At 42.7% G+C, this 22,658-nt stretch overlaps 1 protein-coding gene across 1 annotated transcript in view; it reads right to left on the minus strand.

Moving 5' to 3' along the window:
• Rtf1 (RTF1 homolog, Paf1/RNA polymerase II complex component) overlaps positions 1-22,658 on the minus strand; it is a gene marked incomplete at its 5' end in the record, with an annotated part of 80,143 nt that overhangs the window by 12,554 nt on the left and 44,931 nt on the right. Inside the window, 4 exons of the mRNA XM_010625041.1 lie at positions 3,346-3,457; positions 4,246-4,360; positions 9,893-10,097; positions 13,542-13,689. Coding sequence (XP_010623343.1) covers positions 3,346-3,457; positions 4,246-4,360; positions 9,893-10,097; positions 13,542-13,689 — 580 coding nt within the window. The remainder of the gene's footprint in view (positions 1-3,345; positions 3,458-4,245; positions 4,361-9,892; positions 10,098-13,541; positions 13,690-22,658) is intronic.

Here is a 22,658-nt window from a genome sequence, read left to right on the forward strand (position 1 = left end):
CCCCAAAAAAAAAAAAAAAAAAAAGGAAGAAGAAAAGAAGATTTAAAAAATAAAAAAAAATTTTTTTCTTCTTCTTTTTTTCTTTTTTTGGTACCAGGGATCAAACTCGGGTCCTTGTGATTGCAAGGCAGGCAGCAGCACCACTGAGCTAAATCCACAGCTCTTTATTTTGAGACAAAGTCTTGCTTTGTAGTTCAGGCTGGCCTTGAACTCACAGTGATCCTCCTGCCTTCAGCCTCAAGTGCTAGGATTACAGACATGCACCACCACACGTGGCTAAAGGACATTATTAAGAGAGTATCTGCATGGGCAATTTAGCAACTTAGTAAAATCATGTCTCAAAATAAACAGATTAAAAAAGGGCTGAGAATGTAGCTTAATGTCAGGGGCATGGGCTCCATCTCCAGCATCACACACAAAAAAGTATGATGGTTAATCTGACTGCCAGTTGGATTGGCTTGAGAGATGCTGAGAGATCAGTAAAGCACAGTTGTGTGAACAGGGGACTCTCTGTGATACCTGACCCCTTCCTTTCTGCCTCTCTGCCCCAGGAGGTGTGCAGCTTGCTTCTGCCAGGGCCTGCTCACCACAGGTCTAAAGTGACGGAGCTGGCTTACCATGGACCAAACCCTCTAAAACGTGAGCTGAATACACCTTTCCACTTTAAATTGTGTGTTGGATTTTTTGTTCCAGCAACAGAAAGCTGACCAATTTACACAATGAAAAGGCAATCCGGGCTGGGGATTTAGCTAGTGGTTTGGTGGCCTGCCTTGAAAGCACAAGGACCCGAGTTCAATCCCCAGTCAAAAAAAAAAAGAAAAGAAAAGAAAAGAAAAGAAAAGAAAAGAAGAAAAGAAAAGAAAAGAAAAGAAAAGAAAAGAAAAGAAAAGAAAAGGCAATCCATGAAACAAGACAATATTTGCAAATCGTATCTGATAAGAGATTAATATCCAGAAAATGTAAAGAACTCCTACAACCCAACAACAGAAACTGTTGAAACAGAAAATGAGAAAAAGACTTTGGAAAGAAGATTCTCCAAACAAAATGCAGCTAATAAATACATGAAAAATGATGGCCAACATTGCTACTCATTAGGGAAATGTAAGTTGAAAGCACAATGAGGGCTGGGACTATAACTCAGTAGCAGAGCGCCTGCCAGCGTGCACAGGCCTCTGGGTTCATTCCCAGCACCACCTCCAGAAAGAAGCACCATTCAGACTCTTCGTCAAAGACACTTATCACCATTGGTTGACAAATTGAGTATCAACAGTACAAATAACTGCCATGGATTAAAACACATAAACTACATTAAAATAGCCAGACCTGGTAGCGTAAGCCTGTAATCCCAGCACACTGGAAGGCTGAGTAAGGCAGGAGGATCACAAGTTTGAGTTCAACCTGAGCAACTTAGTGAGACCTTGTGTCTCACTTGTGTCTCTCTTTCTCTGCAAGCAGACCAGGTGAAATATGAAGAGAGAATGAGAGACTGGAACACTGTCAGCAGGCAACTCTCAGGGAATGAAATGACCCATGTGATGATTATCAAGGGATATCACCAGTGGACAAAATGCAGTATTGTTTCTTTTTTGAGGGGCGCTGTGGCCAGGCTTTTTGTCATGTGACTGGGTAGTTCCAGGTCTTCAAAGCTCCACAGTGACAATGTGACAATTCTAAATTTAACCCATAAGAGGAACTGTGTGTTTCTGTTACCCCCTCCCCCTTTGGTACCGGGGATTGAACTCAGGACCTCGTGCTTGCGAGGCTTCCCCAGCTCCTCCCCTTTTATAATTCTGCTGTCACCGTGATACCAAGGAGAGAGACAAGGAGATAGACACGGTCCCCACAACAACTCCAGCTGAATCGCAGGTTTGGGAAGAACCGGGGTAGTTTGTTACCTCATGTTACGACAGCGAAACCTAAGTGACACAGCTGGTAATATCACAAATGAGAGACAAACACGTTATGTATTTCCTGATGGAAATAGATACTACTACCTAAAATTAGCCTTTTTCCTGAAACAAAAAACTGAAAAAACAAAATAAATCCAAATGTAATTACCCAGCTCTACCAATTTACAGAAAATTCAAGAGAGTAGAAGAACACACTGAATACCTCCAATAAAACACAATTAGTAATGTGAAAAACTGTAACACAAGTGATCTAGTTCTATTAGCAGATACATTACAAGACAAGGAGGGATGGGAAGAAAAGCAGAGAAATTAAGTAATTCAAGGAAGAACACATTAATAAAATAACATGTAGGCTTAAAATCCTGATCTAAATAATCAAATTATAATAGAGAAACACTAAGTATATATCTGGTCATATTAAGAGATTTATTGTAGGGCCAGGGATTTAGCTCAGTGGTTCCACTGCCTGCCTTGCAAACCCAAGGACCAGAGTTTGACCCCCAGTACAAAAAAATAAGAGAGAGAGAGCGAGCGAGCGAGAGAGAGAATGTTATTGTTACTATTTTGTATGTGTGATAATAGTATGTAAGTTAGGTTTAAAAGAATACATATTTTTAAGTAATTAAATAATTTATTTGTAGAATAGGGATTTAACCCAGGGCCTTTACACTGAGCTATATCCCCAGCCTCCTATGTTTTTGTCTTAAGACAGGGTCTCCCTATGTAGTTTAGAGTATCCTTGAACTTTTTATGTAGCCCAGGTTGGCCTCAAACTCATAGTGATCCTCCTGCCTCAGCCTCCCAAGTGCTGGGATTACAGGTGTGCACCACCACACTCAGCTCCCTATGTTTTATATTTTTTTATTTTGAGACAAGGTCTCGCTAAATTGCCTAGGCTGGTCTTGAACTTGCCCCTGCCTCAGCCTCCCAAATTGCTGAGATTACAGGCATGCACCACCAGAGTATTTATGAAATACACACTGAAATATTTATGGTTAAAATATGATGATGCAGAGATTTACTTCAAAATATTTTGAAAGGCTAGATATAGTAGCACACTCCTGTCACCCCAACGTATCAGGAGGTGAAGCAGTAGAATGGCAGGTTCAAGGCCAGCCAGAGCAAGTTAGTGAGCTCCTATCTGAAAGTTAACTTGAAAAGGGATGGGGGCACAACTCAGCACTCCTTGGTTTAATCACTTATACCACAGAAACTTAAAACTAAATTTGTTTTAAGTGATGAAAGAGGGGTTCACAGATTTCACAAGACAGCCATGGCAAGTGGAAAGATCAAAGGAGCTGTAGAGGCTCACTACAATACTGTGTTTGGAATTTTCCATTATGAACAGCTAAAAAGGGGGGGGATAAAAATGGGCACTAGAAGTCAAATGACATGATGAGAAACACACAGTAAACAGCACAGCTCTCCCACTCACCTGTCCTGTTCTTTCTTTTTTCTCGCTCTGCTTTCAGCTCCTCCATGGCTTGGGATTTCTTATCTAGTTTCTCATCCCGCTTGGAACGCCGTTCCTTATTGTGGGATGTTACCTAGGAAGGACACAGATGAGCAGGGTGGCCTTTTACTAACAGCAGATGACAAGTTCTCTACATCCAACAATTACATAATAACTTTCAGCCCTTCAAGTGTATGGGCTACAGAAACTTCAACATGCGGAAGGGGAGAAGGCACCCCCTTGTGGACAGAGAGGATGCAGCAGTAAGATGAGCCTGTTTTACCTGCCTCTTAAGCAAGTTTACTTTTTATTCTTAAAATTGTTTTTTTTTTTCCTGAGACAGGTTCTCGCTATGTAGTTCAGGAAGGCCTTGAGTTCACTATGTAGTCAGGCTGGCCTCAAACTGGCAGTGCCCCTCCGGCCTCAGCCTCCTGAGCACTGAGATTACAGGTGTGTGCCACCATACCCAGCAACAGGTTTAAGAATTGTCTCAATAAACTCATTCTGGAAGAACATCCTACATTGGGATCTAATATTTGCTAGTATTTCATGATGAATGCAGAGATGACCAATTTTCCCAGCAGTGTTTATACCAAGTCTAGGATGACATACACTTGGAGGATTATCTGAGAAGCTGGGGCAGGAGGGTCCTCAACATTCCCTGCAGGGACGTCACACTCGAGCGTGTTCCCCAGGAAATGCAGACCTAAGGAGCAGAGCAGTGTAGCCACTGGGGAAGCATGAAGTTCAGAGGGAAACCAACCAATGACAGGCAGACATACGGAACAGCCCCACACCTGCATGCTCAGGCTGGTTAGCACACACGTGTGCACCCAGAACGGAGGGTACTCCCCGGACAGCGAGGGCCAGTGGCTCTCCCACCTGAGATTCCTGAATCTGTGTCAGCTTTTTCTTTTCCTGCTCTTCTTCTTGTTTTTTCTTTTTTTCTTTCTTTTCTTTCTTTTTGGCTGTTTTTAGTTTTTTCTTGATTTCAAACCTGGTTAAAACATATTTATTTGTTTTTTTCAAAGCAAAATAATATGCAAAGGTTGATTTCTATTAAGTAGGAGACAGGAAATATACATATACATGTTGGGGGCAGGAATGAATAAACATTTTGGCTTCTTGTAAGAAACTCCAATGTACTGCATTGAATACGGTGAATCCACTGAAGAGAAGTACAACAAAAGCACTTGAAAGCATTAAGCTGAATAGTCGTCAAATAGAGAAAACATTCAGTGTTCAGCGGTGTGTATCTGTAGACTTGTGGGGACACCAGGTTTCCCGCAACCTTCATGTAACAGAAGAAGTGGTTTATTCCTGGATCAAAACTGAGTCCTGTTAAAGATTCTTTTCCTTTGAGTGCTGGGGCTGAAGCCAAGGCCTGAAAATGCACGGCAGGCGCTCTAACAATGAGCAGCACCCCCACTCCAGGATGTGTTTAACAAACACCACTTCCTACCTTTCTGCAGGAGGAAAATGGTCCACTCCAGCACACATGTGAACAGATATGCTGTCCTCTTAAAACAACTGCCCACATAAAAACCAGGCTTTTATGAAATGAAAACAATTACTTGTGAAGTTAAGAAACTTTACAATATAAAGGAATATATCCGAACATTCTAAAATAACCTTCCAATTTTAAAATTTAGCACTCCCCCCATCCTTGCAGCACTGGGGATGAAACCCAGGGCCTTGCATATCCACCCTTTTTTATTTCTTATTTTGAGACAGGGTCCCACTAAGTCTCCTAGGGTGGGCTTGAACCTGTGATTCTCCTGCCTCAGCCTCCTAAGTGCTGGGATTGAAGGTATGTGCCACCATACCCCACATCATCTTCAATAATTTAGAAGTATTTTCTAATTTTTCTTGTGGGTTTTTTTTTTTTTGGCCTTTGACTCATTGGTTATTTAGGAGCATACTGTTCTCTTAGTAACTTCTTTAAAAAAGGATTAAAGTTATAATAGTGCTCCCCAGCTCACATTATAAATGTACATTAACAGCCTTAATAAGGAGTGAAAAGAACATAACAAAAATATTGAGTAGCATAAGAACTAACTAAAATCTGGTAATGTGGCACAGGCCTATAATCCCAGGACTCTAGGAGGCTGAGACAGGAGAATCACCATAAGTCCTAGGGCTACATAGGGAGTTCAAGACCAACCTGAACTACATAGCAAGACCCTGTCTCAATTCTCACCTGAGCCCCGCAAAAGACTTACAATCACCCCTCCTGAGGAGGAAGCTGAGGTCAGATGAAGTAAGTGATTCTCTCAGCTCATCTGGTCAGTGGCTCTAAACTGAACCACACAGACCAGTGACAGCAAGCCTTTCAGCACTCTCTCAATGATACACACAGCCTGCTCTCCTAACTAAAATGAGGGCTGTTTTTCTTCTGTTCTTTTGTAGTGCTGGATATCACGTCAAGGTCCTTGCACATACTAGGCAAGCACTCGACCACTCTCCTACATCTCCAGCCCTAAAATGTCAGCTACCTTCCATAAGCAGGCTACTCTGTATGCTGCCTGCCTCTCAAGGGAGCCAAGCCCTGAAAATGTGACCTTGTCCCTGTGCTGCTGGCTAGAGAGTAGGGTGCTAGCGGTGGGTACACACAGAGATTATATGAGATCCTTCAAAGGTCACCATGAAGTAAAAAAGATGGGGGAGCCAGGTATGGTGGTGATCCCTGTGATCCCAGCACTCTGGGCAACTGAGGCAGGATGATCACAAGTCCAAGTACAGGCTGGACAATTTAGCAAAATCTTGTTTCAAAATAAAAAATGCAACGATGATCTTTTTTTTTTTTTTTTTTTTTTTTTTTTTTTGTTTTTTTTTTTTTTTTTTTTTTTTTTTTTTTTTGGTATTGGGAATCGAACTTGGGTCCTTGTGCTTGCGAGGCAGACAGCGGAACCACTGAGCTGAATCCCTGGCCCTCAAAATAAAAAATGAAAAAAGGGGGCCGGGGAAATTTAGCTCAGTAGTTCCAACGTCTGCCTCGCAAGTACAAGGACCTGAGTTTGATCTCTGATACCCAACCCCCTCCAAAAAAAAAAAAAAAAGAAAAGAAGACAAAAGGTTTGGGGACAGAGCTCAGTGAGAAGGCCTTGGGTTCAATCCCTAGTAGAGCAAAAATACATAAAAGAAAAAGCATGTGTGGAGTACAACTATAATCCTAGCACTGAGGCTGAGGCAGGAGGATCACCACAAGTTCAAGGCCAGCCTAGGCAACACACTAAGCTCAAAGCCAGCCTGAACTATACAGTGAGTAAGACCTTGTCTCAAAAAACAAATAAGGAAGAAATTTTGACATACCATATTGTACCGCCCCAAAGGAACCTCTGGTCTTAATTCTTATTACCCTAAACACTGTTCTTGTCACTAAAAACTGCCACTGAATCAGTCAACTGATTTCACATAAGGTGGGAAATTTTAAAAAATCAGGCTGAGGGCCCTGCTCAGTGACAGAGCACTTGGTGGCAGGCATGATGCCAAATTCAAAACATGCACAGATGTACACATGTGCGCACACACCCCAAGTTTGACGGGAGCCCCTCATCATTGGCGCTGCTCCATAACGTTGTCAGGGCCTTCCTGACCACACGTGACAGCCTTCTGCTGTGCTCGCCACAGTGCGGGAGCACACACTCCACTCCACAAGTCACCCAAGCACCTGGTGACTCCAGTGCCCTTTCTTCAGTCCTGTTTGTTCCAGTGCAGGTAACCTTGGAAGCATTCATGCTCACAACAAAAGTCTACTGACTGAAAGCCAAACATTCTTGCCTAGGACAGCTCACCCTCTCAGAAGGGTTTTCTGAAGTAACAAACAGGTTCCCAGAAGAGACAGATCTGGCTGCTGCCAAAGACAGTCCTTTGCAGTGATTTTCACAACACTAAGCAGACTGGGTCCTAGGTCTCTGCAATCATTTTATTTCCCAAGACAAAAGCTAAGTTTATGCTCACCTTGAAATTCTGTTAGGAGGTACAGAAAAGATCAGCCATTTAAAAGATGGCAGGGCCAGGGATTTGGCTCAGTGGTTCCGCAGCCTGCCTTGCAAGCGCAAGGACTCGAGTTCGATCCCCGGCACCAAAAAAAAAAGATGGCAAAAATTAAAAAAAATCAAAGCAGCTTCTGACTATTAAAAAACAACTGGAGGTGCCAGGCATGGTGGCACAGGCCTGTAATCCCAGCACTTGGGAGGCTGAGGCAGGAGGATCCCTGTGAGTTGGAGACCAGCCTGGGCTACATAATGAGTTCCAGATCAGTCTCAACTACAGAGTGAGACCCTGTCTCAAAAACAAAAAACAAAACAAAACAAAAAAACAACTGGAGGGCCAGGGATTTAGCTCAGTGGCACTGCACCTTGCTTTGAAGGCAAAAGGTCCTGAGTTCGATCCCTGGTACTGGAGGGATATACGTACGTACATACATACATACATACATACATGTATGTATGTATGTATGTCATAGTTAAGTGGTGCATGGTTCTACTTTCACTCAAAAGCCACTGGGCGTGGTGGTGCAACACCTGTAATCCCAGCACTCGGGAGGCAGAGGCAGGAGGATCTCTGTGAGTTCAAGGCCAACCTGAACTACACAGCAAGACCCTGTCTCAAAAAACAAAACAGTTTAACACTGCATGTTTTAAAACATACAAAAGTCTTAGAAGTACAATCAGATCACTAACTTGTACGGAACGACAAACTCCAGCTCTTGAATTTTATGAAAATAGATTCCAAAGGTAAATTTTGAAAAATTATTTCTATGTGGGAGCCTAAAATATTTGAAGCTTATTTATTTATTTATTTATTTATGTTGTTGTTATTGTTGTTTTGAGACAGGGTCTCACTATGTAGTTGAGACTGACCTGGAATTTACTATGTAGTCCAGGCTGGTCTCGAACTCACAGTGAGCCTCCTGCCTCAGCCTCCGGAGTGCTGGGATTACAGGTGTGCGCCACCACGCCTGGTTGAAGCCAATTTGTAAAGCACCATTTATTTGTTCATTTATTTTTTATATAGCAGTTGATGAGTTAACACATTGCTTTCAATAATTATTAGATTTAAATTCTAAGATCAAGGCAATCTCATGACTATCTCACTGCTTTTAGCTCAGGAGAAATCAAATCATATAGTAATTTTATCAAGACAAAAAAAATCTTTACGTTCCCTCAAGAATGAACATTGCTTGTAGTACAGTAATACCTTGGTTCATGACACTTCTGTTTGCAAACAATTCAATTTGCAAATAAAAATGTTTGGCAAATTTTTGCTTTTGTTTGCAAACTTTATTTACTTATTTTATTGGCACCGGGGATGGAACTTGGGACCTTGTGCTTATGAGGCAGGCAGCAGCACCACTGAGTTAAATCCCTGGCCCTGTTTGTAAACTTTGTATCAGGTGACAAATACAACTGTGCCAACTTCCCCATGCAAACACAAATGCAGCCATCTTCCCCAAAATCATAAAACACATCAAGTTCATAAACCAAGGTACCACTGTACTTGCATTACAGAATAAGTAAAATAACAGGAAGCAGGAAACCATGCTGTCACAATGTGTTTTACAGAGTCAGATGGTCCCAGGTTTAAAATCAAGCTCTAACTATTTACTTACCGGCTAAATAACCTTGAGCAGGGGGCATGGTGATGGATGCCTATAATCCCAGGATCCTGGGAGGTTGAAGCAGGAGAATTTCAGGTTCAAGCCCAGTGTGGGCAACTTAGCTAGACCCTATCTCAAAACAGTATCTAAAAAAAAAAGGGCTGAGGATGTAGCTGATTTGTGAAAAGCCCTGGGTTTAATGCCCCACACCACAATAAAAACAAAACAAAAACCCAAAAACAAAATCCCCAAAACCTCACACGAAAAACCTTGGACAAACATTGTCTCTTTCTTTCAACAAATCTTCAATGCATATATTGTCCATGTTTTATGTAGCAGGAGTACAGCAGCGAACAAGACAGACATAGAATTTCCAGCCTCCTGAAGTTCACTCTTAAGTTACTTAATGTCATTAAGCCAATGTTCTGCTTCCTAAGAAGGTATGATCAACTTTATAGGGCTGGTTTAAAGATTAAATAACACACCTAAATGTGTTACTAATAAAACCTTAGGAAAAACACAAGTGAAGCTGATGACACTGAGTAGACAATAAATGTGACCCTCAATATAAATGCCTTAGCACTCCCGTTTCCAAATGCCAGGGTCCCTATACAGATGCTCCCCAACTAATATACACAGACACCTTTGCAACTTATGATGGGCTGTCCTTCACTAACCCCACTAGAAGTCAGAAATATCATAGAGAGTGCGTTTTGCACATGTAACCTATGAAACATCATGTTGTGGTCGAGCCTGGCTCAAGCATCCATGTATAGTATGCAGAGGGCACATTCATCTCAGCTATGTGCTGAATCATCCGTGGAAGCTGAAGGAGCTGCAGGCTGCCGGAGCCATCAGGGCAGGCAGGCCCTGAAAACAAGGGAAGCAGAGGGGACAGAGATGCACGAGGGAGAGTGACCACCGTACCTTCTCTTCAGCACCTCCCTCTTCTCTATGCGATTGAACAGCTCCTGCTCTCGCTCCTTCTCTGTCATCTGCTCCAGACGGGCCCTGTCCTCTTCGTCGCCCATGAGGTCCTCCCCATAGCCATCGTGGAACTCTTCATCTTCTGAGGAGGAGTCAGAATCCGAGCTGGACGAGGAGCTGTTGCTGTCAGAATCTGACACTTCACCTGCAACAGAGGCCCAGCATGGGTTATGCTACATCCAGGGACCACACACTGTTGGCACCAGGTGCAGTGGCACAGGTCACCTCAGCTCCCCAGGACCAGAGGTTGTCCCTTTGTAAATGCAAACACCCACCAGGGAGGTTCAGGCTAGAGTAATAAATCAGACTGCTCTTCTCAACTCAGTATTTTTATTTTGAAAAAAATTAGACCTATAGAAAAACAAGAATAGCATGACTCTTCTATGTTTTTTTTTTCTTGTCACAGTCTACCACTGAGCTCCATCCCTAGCCTTTCATATATTCACTCAGATTCATTCACTCCTTTAAACTTCTACTTTACTTGTCTGCACATACAGAATGCTTGCATACATTTTTTTTTTTTTTTTTTTTTGGTACCGGGGATTGAACTTGGGCCCTTGTGCTTGTCAGGCAGGTGGAGGAACCACTGAGCCAAATCCCCAGCCCTTGCGTACATTTTTTATTAGTCACTGCTGTTATGGTTTGGAATGCCCCCAATCGCATGTGTTCAGAAACGTGGCTTTGGGAAGGCATCTGGGTCATGGGACACAATAGCCCCTCGCAGTGAGGAGGTGGGGTCATGGAAGCGTGACTCAGAAAGGTGTTCTCCGCTCTGGCTCCTCCTCCCTCTCCTGCTTCTTGGCCAGCAGGGCATGAGCAGCTTTCTTCCAAAAAGGCCCTTCTACCATGTCATTTCTGCATTTGAGTTTGCCAACCATAGGCTGAAATTTCTGAAACCGTGAGCCAAAATAACCCTCTCTTCCTTTAAACTGTGGGTGCCAGGTACTGTGTCTCAGGCATGATAAAGTGACGAAGACAGTTATAGTGCCAAACCGAAAGTTGCAAAGGCTGCAACTCATCATCCCTAAATGTTTCTACTATAAAGGCCAGTCTCTTGTGTAACCCACTATACAATCATCAAATTAGGAAACTCAGCACTGATGCAGTTCCATTATCTAATATAAATTTCACTATCTGTTTTAATACCATTCTTAATAGTCATTTTTCAGCCAAAGTAGGATCCAGTCTAGTATCACAAATTATATTTGGTCCTCACTTCTCTCTAGTAGCCTTTAACCTGAATATGTCCCTGCTTTCTTTCTTCTTGTTGTCTACAGCCATACCACCCCGAATGTACCCCATCTCGTCTCTTCTTTCTTTTCATGGCACTGGGGGTTGAATCCTGCATCTTGAGCACGCTAAACAAGCACTCTACTGCTGAACTATAATTTCAGCTTTTAAAAAAATTTTAAGACAGAGTTTTGTTAAATTGTCCAGGCTGGCCTTGAACTTTTAACAGTCCAGCTTCAGGCTGCCAAGTAGTTGGAATTACAAGTATGTGTCACTATATCGGGCCAGTCTTCCTGCCCGTCTGCGTCCATCCTTCCTCCCTCCCTTCCTAATTTTGTTTTCCCCAGTACTGGGGACTGACCTCAGGGCCTTCACACTGAGCTACATCCATTCATCCATCCGTCTGCCATCCATCCACCTACCTACAAGACAGGGTCTCGGTACGTAGTTCAGGCTGGCCTTGTTCCTGCCCTCAGGCTCCCAAATGCTGGGACACAGGTGTGCACTACCATGCCTGGCTTAATGTTTTTTATTATGAGACAGGATTTTGCTAAATTCCTAAGCTGCCCAGGCTGGAAATGAACTTATGATCCCCTGCCTGAGCCTCCCAGAGTGCTGTAATTATGGGTGTGCACCACTCCTGGCCCTACTTGGTTTCCTTTATAAGACAAGGTCTCATGTTATGTCACTCAGACTGGCCTCAAATTTCAGGGTTCAAGTAATCCTTCTGACTCAGCTTCTAAATTAGCTGGAACTAGCGGGGTACATCACCATGGCTAGCTTGATCAGACTTTCCTTATATGCTATTGAATTTTGAAGAGCATAAGCCTGTAAAATTATCTAACAGATTTCTGTGAGGTAGTGATAAAAATATTCCCTAAATAAATAGTAACTGCCATGTTTCTAATAAATAATTGAAATGTGGCTAGTGCAACCGAGAAAACGAATTTTAAATACTGACTTTTAGGTAATTTAACAGTTATCAATGGTCTTCCAATTTGGCTTGGCTGATCTGTCAGGAAACAATTCAGGTTATGAAGTTTTTTTTGTTTTTGTTTTTTTTGAGACAGGGTCTCACTATGTAGTTGAGACTGACCTGGAATTCACTATGTAGCCCAGGCTGGTCTTGAACTCACAGCAATCCTCCTGCCTTAGCCTCTGGAGTGCTGGGATTACAGGCGTGTGCCACCACGCCTGGCTTTTTCAGGTTATGAAGTTTTGATAAAAACACTCCATAAGTGATTGGATCCTTTTCTATGTATCACACACCAGGAAGCATTTGACATCTTCCAGGCAGGTTTGCCCATTACTGGTGACATTAATGGGTGGCCTCGTTTCAATGGTGTGTGCCAGATCGTCCCTGGTCAAATACTCTCTCCCTGGTCAGTCAGTGTGCACAGGGAGATGCTTTAGACTGCATGAACACCTCGATCTACACTAACAATGGTTTCCAAAAGCCAACTGTTAGATATATCAACTATTGCCATGGTGGCTGAAGAAAGCTGATTTTTCTAACTCTGTAGTTTTTCAATATTTAAGAGTTAGCATTAAAAAAACAAAAAACAAAAAACAAAAAAAACTTTTTTGTTTTTTTTAAACCAATGTTTTAATGAGTCCAAAATTAATTAGTGACTTCCCAATGTCTCTGGTCTTGAAAAGACAAGGAATGGCATATAAGAAGACAATATATAGTGTTAATCAGTATTAAGTTAAATCATCAATTTAACAAGAGTTTGTACTTGACTCAGTTGGAGCTAATATTCCCAAGCATAGGCTTAAAATCATGTTTGGTCAACTGTATAGTAAGCTTTACTCTTTTTTTTTTTGGTGGTACCGGGGATCGAACTCAGGACCTTGTACTTGCAAAGCAGGTGGCAGAACCACAGAGCTAAATCCCTGGCCCAGTAAGCTTTACTTTTCAAGAAAATTTAGCTTGCCAATGTACGTGTGAAGGAAGTTCAGTTGTTAAATTATTGTTACCAAAAAATTCTGGAATTTGTTAGTAAAAGATTTTTCTCCTGAGTTTCGTATCTGACTCAAGGGTTTCCCTCCACAGTCAGACCATGAAATACAGGGAGGAGGCAGAACCACCCAGGGTAAAGGCGAATGGAGACAAGCACAGGGCAATCTTACAGTCCCACTGGTGGGCTGCAGGGGTTGCACCAACTCTTCTGAATTGCATGCATTTTTCTGCTTTTATCCAGATTCTCAAAGTGTCCACGAGCAATGGAAAAGGTAAGGATCACTGCTCTCTTGGTTGAGATCAGGCTGAAGAGTGGCCCCTTTTGCTCCCCACTCTGCCTCTGCCTCTCCAACCTGACCGGTATGGGTTCACCCCCGGTCTGGGTGCTCGGCTCACCTTCCTCAGGGGCTGAGCTCTCGGCTGAACTGTCTTTGTCTGAACTGCCTGAGGAGGCAGTTTTGTTGGCTTGCTTCTTCATGGCTCCTTTCTTCTCTATTTTTCTGGCTTTTCCTTTCTTCTTGTTTTTATTGCTCCCAAATGTCCACTACAAGGGGGGAAAAAAAAGGATAACTGTAATAGGAAGAGGGACTTTACTGGGGAAAAAAAGCTGAAAGATTCAGGAATTGAGTCTCTCTCTAGCCAGGTGTGGTGGCATACACCTGTGATTGAAGAACTCAGGAGGCTGAGGCAGGGGGACTGCAAGTTTGAGGCCAGGCTGGGCTATGTAGCGAGTTCAAGGTCAGCCCAAAGACTGTCTCAAAAACAAACAAACAAAACAAAAACAAAGGAAAGAAAGAAAAGAATGTCGGGCTGGGGATTAGCTCAGTGGTTCCACCGCCTGCCTTACAAGTGCAGGGACCCAAGTTTGATTCCCCATACGGGGGGGGGGGGAAGAAGAAAAGGAATCTTGCTTTCTCTGGTGGTATTTGAACCCAGTGCCTTTGAACTGGGGACACACTTAAACCCTTTTTTATGTTTCTGAGATAAGATCTTGTTGAGTCACTAAGTTGCTCAGGATGGGCTTAAACTTCCAATTCTCCTGCCTCAGTCTTCCACAATAATGGGATTACAGGTGTGCATCAATACACCCAGCTAGTAGTTTCTTATTTTCATCAAAATCATTACAAGACTATTGCTTTGAACCCAAAATAAATATATACTTTATATGAAGAAAGATACAGCTTAAAAGAAAAAAAAAAACCTAGTTTACGGTTTTGTTCTAAACGTCCCCCAAGTCTCATGTTTGGAAGTATGGCCAGGTCAGAAGAGACAGGTCACTAGGGGTATGACCTAGAAGGGTGTATTTTTATTCCTGGATCTTGCCTTGTCTTTTTATCTGCTGCCTGGCCTTTAGGGTATGAACAGTTTTCCTCTACCATGCCATTTTGACAAGCCATTTCTGTCTTGGAGCCAGCCAACCATTGACTGAACCTAATGAAACTGTAAACCAAAATAATCCTCTCCTCCTTTTAAATTGTAGGTTGTCCATATTTTGTCCAAGTGATAAACAGAAAATTAGTAGCAAGAGTGGAGTTACTGCTGTGACTATACCTGACTATATGGCTCAGAAGCTTTTGGAACTGGTCTGTAGAGAGTTTGGAAAGGTCTAGAGATACACACTAAAGATGCCACAGAATGTTAACCAATGCTTGATGTGTGATACTGGTGGGAATTCAGAAGACCAGGATGCTGATAGGAATGCAGAAAATCAAGGTCAGGCTCAGGGATTTCAGTTGGGAAGGACTCCATTGCCAGTTGGATTAGAGGCCATGTGTGTTACACTCTGGTAGAAAATTTGTCTAAATTTTGCCCAGGTCCTGAGACTTTTCTGGAGATTTACATTAAAGGTACAGACTAATCTAGTGAAGGAAATTTCAAGGCAGCTCAACCTTCAGACTGTGTCACGGGAAGTGCCTCCTGCTTTTAGTCAGATCTACAGTGATAATTAGGAGCAAGTGGCAGAGCTGAAGGACTTAAAAATGTGTAGCTTAGCCCAAAAGGAAAATTCCATGGGAATATGGGGCCGTGGAGAATGTAGCTGCTGAAAATATTAACATTAAAAAGAAGCCAAGTAGTTTGTATAAAGACAATAGGAAGGATGCCTTGAGGGCATCTCAGGAATCTGCAAGACTCCAACCATCACAGGCTCAAGGTGAATAGGACTGTGTAAAGAGGTACTACTATATAAACTGTTTTGTGAAGAAGAGTTTCAGAGGGGAAAAAAAAAGGTGATACAGGCTATCCTTATTTAAAAAAAAAAAGTCTCAGAGAGGCCAATCATTCAAGGCCATCTTAGGAAAGTAGATCCCCAAATTCAGCCATCCAAGTCCTCAAAGGCCTCTACATAGAGGTCCATAGAGACCTGTCTACTGCTAAAGCTGATGGCAGACTCTGGAGCCATCACATGGTGTTGGTTTTTCAGGCATGCAGAATGTAAGAGTTGTATAGTCATGGAGGCTTCCACCTAGTTTTCTTTCTTTCTTTTGGCTTTTTGAGACAGGGTCTCACCATGTAGTTGAGACTGACCTGGAATTCACTTTGTAGCCCAGGCTGGTCTTGAGCTCACAGCAATCCTCCTGCCTCAGCCTCCTGAGTGCTGAGATTACAGGCGTGAGCCACCACGTTCAGCTTCCACCTAGTTTTCATAAGAATGCCAGGAAGCCAGGCAGTGTGCCCCTGAGAAGGTACAGAATGAAGCTGAAGGTAAAATAGAAATTCTAGAAAGTGGGAGATGCCAGGAAAGCAAAATGTCTATTGAAAAAAACCCACAAGCAAAGCTGGTCGTGGTGGTAAACGCCTGTAATCCCAGCACTCAGGAGGCTGAGGCAGGAGGATCGCTGTGAGTTCCAGGTCAGCCTCAACTACATAGTGAGACCCTGTCTCAAAAAACAAAACAAAACAAAACAAAAACCTCTGCAAGCAGTAAGCAAAAGCCTAAGAGAGCTGTCACAAACCAGAAAGACTACAGGGATGGGGCTGCCCAAGCCCTTCAGAGCTCACATCTAACCATGGTTTGCCCTCAGTGTTAGACATGTAACTATAAGATTTAATGTTTGCCCTGCTGGGTTTTGGGCTTGCCTTGGTCCCTCTGTTTTTCTTTTCCTTTTTTTTTTCTTCTTTTTTCAGGAGACAAGGTTTTGCTATGTAGCCCAGGCTGGCCCTGTACTTGTAGAAATTCTCCAGCCTCAGCTTCCTGCATGCTGGGATTACAGGTATGCGTCACCACACCTGTCTCATATTTCTTCCTTTTGGAATGGGAATGTTTATCCAGTGCCCGCGTATGTTCAAAGTATTAACCTTCTTTTTCACTTTCATAAAGGCTCAGAGCTAAGTATTTGCCTTGACTTTGGACTTTTGACTTTTCAGCAATGCTGGAACTGTTAAGACTTTGGCAAATGGATTAAATACAAAGACTTTGTTAAGGTAGATTATATATATTTCACATAATGAGACTAACAAGAGCTCTTCGGGAATTAGGGGTGGAATGTTATGGTTTTGATCCAAAAAGTCCTCCCAAAGTCTCATGTTTGGAAGTAAGTCCTGGTAGGAGGGGGCAGGTCACTGATGGTATGACCTGGAAGGGTGTATTCTTGTCCTGGAATCCTCTTCTGTGTCTGTCTCTGTCTCTCTCTCCTGGTTGCAGCTTTTCTCTGCCATGACTTTGTGCTATGCTGTTTTTGCCTTGGAGCCAGCTATGAGCCAAAACAAACCTCTCTTTTTTTTATATTGCACATATTGTCCCAGCAACTGGAAGCTGACTAATACACTTAGTTAAACTATAATGTCTAGGTTGCAGTACACAGAGGATGGGATTTTCTTTTCTTTCTTTTTTTTTTCTTTTTTGGTACCAGGGATCAAACTTGGGACCTTCCACTTGCAAGGCAGGTGGCGGCACCACTGAGTTAGGTCCAGGCTGGTTTAGTGCTGGCTGGGTCTGAGGAAGGCAGGAAATAAAGACTGTGCCTAGCAGACAACTGCAAATGGTACAGGAGAAAGGATGAGGGCTATTTCTTGGCACAGAGAAAGCAATGGTAGCAATTCCAAGGAGGCAGAAAGTAAAGTAGATTATTAAATGTATGCTTGTATATCTTATTTAAAAAACTGGATACATTACATTATAACAACTTTAAACTGGATCAAAAACAGGATATCCTACAAGACTAAGACTAAAGAGAAGAAACTAGCAATTTGCCATAACAAAATAACAGGAAGGCAAATACAGTTAACCACTCCAGGGCAGAAATAATCATTTACCAAGCATTTTAATCATAACACTGAATGACTGCTTAACTGTTTTTAAAAATTCACAAAAGGGAGGCTGGGGATATAGCTCAGTGGCACCAGACCTGCCTGGCAAGCACAAGGTCCTGAATTCGATCCCAGGTGTCAAAAAAAAAAAAATCATAAAGGCTATTTAGTGGGCCAGGGGTTTAACTCAGTGGTACTGCCGCCTGCTTTACAAGCACAAGGTCCCAAGTTTGATCCCTGGTACCAAAAAAAAAGGCTATTTAGTAACCATTAGGTCATGGGGCCACACAAGCACAAGATCCTGAATTCAAATCCCTGTACCAGAAAAAAATTGTAAATTAACTATTTGACATTTTAACTTGCTGATTTTCTTTTTGTATGTGTGTGGTTTTTCTGTTGTTTGTTTTTGAGATAGAGTCTTATTATGTAGTTCAGACTGGCCTTAAACTCACTACAAAGCCCAGGCTGGCCTTGAACTTGCAGCAATCCTCCTGCCTCAGCCTCCAGAGTGCTGGGATTGTAGGTGTGTTCCATCAGGTCCAGTTACTCTTTTAAATGGTACTGGAGATTGAACCCAGGGTCTCATGCATGTTAAGCAATGCTCTACCACTGAGCTACGTCCTCAGCTCTCTTTAAAAAATATTTATTTTGAGCCAAGTTCTCACTAAATTGCTCAGTCTGGCTTTGGATTTGTACTTCCCCTGCTATAGCCTCCTGAGGTGGGTTATAGATGTGCACCAAGAAACCTAACATAGACATTTTTTTTTCATACTTGGGACTGAATCCAGAGTCTCTGCGCTGAGCTAGTTATTTATTTTTGAATTTTTTATTTTTTTAAGGTAAGGTATCACTAAGTTGCCGAGGCTGGGCTCAAACGTGAGATCCCTTTGGCAAACAGAATGTCCTGGCCCTATGTCTGTCAGCTCACCTACTTGGAGAGTGAAGAGGCTGAGAGTAAATGGATGTACTCTCAGGGTCATATGTGTGTCAGAGTGGCTCGCTCTATTTTTGCCTACAGATTTGGATTTCTCATGTGCAGTAAGCCAAACTCTAGACTCCCTAGGAAAAAAGTGTTCATGAACAGAAACAACCTGAATGTGAAATAACACAAGGAATTCAACTCAGGAGGTGCCAAGAAGATACTACTTTCCTTAGCCTTCCGCTCTGCTTCAATCCGCCACAATCTGGGTTTAGGCAAGAGCATTTATAGTCTATGAAGTCTATCGCTTGCGGGGGAGAGGGAAAAGACAGGAAAACTTGAAGAAAATGCTTTGATTTAAAGGGGGCTTTCCTGGTTAAACTCCAATGTAAGAAGGGTATTGTTTTTTCCTTCCAGCAATTTTCAAAAGAAATAAGATGACAAAGTTGTCTTATCTGTCAGGAGGCTGACTCAGCAGGGTACATCAAGCTGAAGATAAACAACCAACAACTCAATAGATTACATTTTAGGGGACTTCTTTTTTTTTTTTTTTTTGGTGGTGGTACAGAGGATTGAACCCTAGGTCTATGCACTGTGCCCTTGAAAAATTTCTCCTTCTGAAACAAGGTCTTGCTAAACTGCCCAGTCTTCACTGGAACTCTTCCTGCCTCAGCTTTCCAGGGTATGGGGACTATCTGCTCTACCACCATACCCAGCTCTTTTTTTTTTCTTTGTTTTTGGTGGTGGTGTTAACTTTATTTTATTTTTTAATTTTTGGGGTACTGGGGGTCAAACTCAGGTCCTTGTGCTTGTGAGGCCAGTGGTGGCACCACTGAGCTAAATTCCTGACCCAACTTTTTAAATTTATCCCATTCCCGCATCCCTATTCAGTTTTTTTGTTTTTTGTTTTGTTTTTTTTTTAGACAGGGTTATACTGTGTAGTTCAAGCTGGTCTTGAACTCACAATGTGGCCAGGTTGGCCTCCAACTCACAGCAATGCTCCTGATTCAGCCTCCTGGGTGCTGGGATTATAGGTGTGTATCACCACACCTGGCTTACCCAGCTCATTTTTAGAGAATTATAATAACATTGATGACTTTATTATTATTTTTTTTTGGTACCAGGGATCGAACTTGGGACCTTGCACTTGTGAAGCAGGAGGCAGAACCACTGAGCTAAATCCCCGGCCCGTGGTGACTTTATTTTTAAAACAAAATTTCTGCCAGTGCACATCTGTAATCCCATTTACTCAGGAGGTTGAGACCAGCTGATTCCAAGTCTGGACAACTTATCAAGACTATCTTAAAATGAAATTAAAAGAGAAGGGACACCAGGCGTGATGGTGCACACCTGTAATCCCAGCACTCGGGAGGCTGAGGCAGGAGAATCACTGTGAGTTCAAGACCAGCCTGGGCTACATAGTTAGTTCCAGGTCAGTCTCAACTACATAGTGAGACCCTGTCTCAAAAAAAAAGCGGGGGTGCTAAGGATACAGCTCTGAGCCCTCTTGGTTCAATCCCTAGTAGCACATCCCTAGTAGCACAAAAAAATAAAATTTCAGCCAGGCACAGTGGCACTTTCCTGTAATCCCAGCACTTATGAGACCAGCCTGGGCCACAGAGTAAGACCATGTCTCAAGAGAAAACAAAAATTCACCTAACAATAAATAAACAATTACTTAAAATTTGGAGACCAGTCTCATTATTGCTCTTATTTAATTCTGAGAAAGACCCTCCTTGGTCCTAATAATTATTTAAAAATCCTTTTGTCAGAGCACAGCTCCTATTCATTAATATCTGACATTTACTGCTGTAATCAAAGATCCCTGAGTGATTTTTTGGCTTAGGTACATATTTTCAATATTTGTCCAGCACCTCTTCTCCCAAGAACGGAGCCTAGCACACAGTAAGGAGATGGTAAAGCTCTGTGGCCAGCTGAGTGACTGCCCTCAGTCCAGAGGCAGCCCACCTTCCCACGCAGGCCCCTCTCTCTTCCCGTGGAGCCAGAGGGAAATGAGTTCTGTCAGCACCAGCCTGCGCAGGGAAGTGGAGTAGCGAGAGCAGAGGGTAGGACCACAGAGAAGCTGGGATGCTTTCTCCAGCCAGGCGGAAACAGGAGGCGACCTGCATTCCAATCTGTTTGGGGAACTACAGCCATGCAGAAAGGCCAGCGCTCGAAGGACAAGCGACTGCACATGGGGTAGGGAAAGATCAGGGACCCCGCTGGTCAGGACTCACATGTGCTGACACCCTGTCTTCCTACCACACCTACACAGCCCCACACAACACCAGCAAGTACCGTGACAATATGCACTGAACAAAACCTAAAAGATGAAGATGTATTTTTTTTTGGGGGGGTGCCGGGGATTGAACTTGGATCCTTGTGCTTTTGAGGCAGGCATGGAACCAATGAGCTAAATTCCCAGCCCCTAAAATATATTCTTAACTACTAAACGAAAACAGACTACAGTGACTCACACTGATGTCAGATACTCCAAATGGATGGCAACTGTCTAACCATTCAGGAAGGTGCTTACTACATAGCCCATGCCATCCTGTGTGCAAGTGGTGAGGGGTGGTGCCCAGTGCCCACTTTAGGAGGAGGCCACCCTTCCTGGCACACACATGAAAGACAGGATGGAAGCAGTTGTTTTGGAATTGAGTGGTACTGAGATGTTAGTAGTTTGAGCTTCCTGGAGGCAGAAAAACAAAGACTTTCCAAGACATTTCTGAGATCATCTCTAATGGGCAAGGGATACCTATATTCCTATGTCAGGAACACAGAGTAGAAACCATCCCATGCCCGTTACTGTGACTGAATTGATACGAGAAATGGAAAGCTCTGAATTAAAGGTTCAAGAATGCTGGGCCAGGTATGGTGCAGGCCTGTAATCCCAGCACTCTGAGAAGCTGAGGCAGGAGGATTCCAAGTGTGAGCCCAGCCCGGACAATTTGGCAACTCAGCAAGATGCTGTCTCAAAAAATAAAAAGAGCAGAGGATGCTGCTCAGTGTGAAGGCCCTGGGTTCAACATCCAATACCCAAAATAAAATAACCAAAACAAACCAGCTGAGCTAGTGAAAAACAACTCTGGGATTGGAGTCAAAAGAACTAAAACAGAGCTCAAGCTTTAAACCTGAGATCATTTCCTTATTTGAAAAGTATGAATAATAAAACTACCTTGATCACCTATCAATGGAGTATGAGACGAAAAGGAAACAGAATAAATAAACTTCAGAGTGAGGTAGAAACCACAAAGGTCTACAAAAATGCAAGACACTAATCATAACTTCCAGTGAGCCTATTTTCTTCCTTCTCCCCACCCTCCTCTCTTTTAGTGCTGGGGACTGAGCCACTAGGCCAAGCCTCTGTTTTCCTATCTGCGGAATAAGGGAGTTCAGGTGATCTTTGCATTATGACTGAGTGCTAGACCACGTCAAAGCAACTGTCAGAAGGGTCTATACCCTGACAGTGGCCAGGAGAGAGGTATGCCTGCGACAGTAGGGCTCCTGAACACAGAAGGAGCCAAAGGGCTCCAACAATACAGCCACAGAGCATGAAAAACAGCTAAGCTTTCTCTTCCCTTCTCCTCCGGTATAACTAATCAAAGTACAAAGGATAATATTGTATGTTATAACCCAGCAAACATAATTGAAAAGCACAAAGGATCTGTGTTCAATCACAAAAATTCAGTCTAGTTATAGAGACAAACACAAATGAAGCAGAAGTAATAACAAAGAAATGCAAAATATAAAATATAATTAATACAACTTTTCCCTGTTTGGTAAGAAGTGTCCAAATTTGTTGTAAATAAATATGAACAAGTAGTTGATGAAATCCTTTTATTATTCCAAATTCTTGTGTTGAGATTTTAATGGTGAACAGATAAATGAGGTGCTGCAGGTCAAGCCAAGGGAAGTGTGCAAATATAAGGCTGGGTGGCATCCAAACAGCTGTCCCTAAGTCCGAGCACTGAAGGTGGTTATTCCAACCTGAATTCATCAGGCCCCTGCTGTCCTGAACTCCAAAACAGGTCCGATCCCAGAAGCTAGAAGTGAAGCAGATTACTAAGAGACAGCACAAGGATTGCTTTTCACTTAAAGTAAGGGAGGAGAAACAAAAGCTGTAAAAAGCAAAACACCCAGCTGGATATTCTGAAGACATTACTCCTAGTACAAAAAATGCCGTCCACAGTTGTTGTGGCTTTCAGTCAACCAGAAAAACTGCTACCTATAACAACAGTTATCAAAATGTTTTTCAAATATAGGAGTTTTATATTTTAAACTTTCAAGTGTTTAGCTTCAGTATGGGGATAATTCAACAAAGTGGAGAATCCTATTCTTATGAA

Source organism: Fukomys damarensis, unplaced genomic scaffold (assembly GCF_012274545.1).
Source record: "Fukomys damarensis isolate Sample0158 unplaced genomic scaffold, DMR_v1.0_HiC HiC_scaffold_17, whole genome shotgun sequence".
Classification (NCBI taxonomy): domain Eukaryota; kingdom Metazoa; phylum Chordata; class Mammalia; order Rodentia; family Bathyergidae; genus Fukomys; species Fukomys damarensis.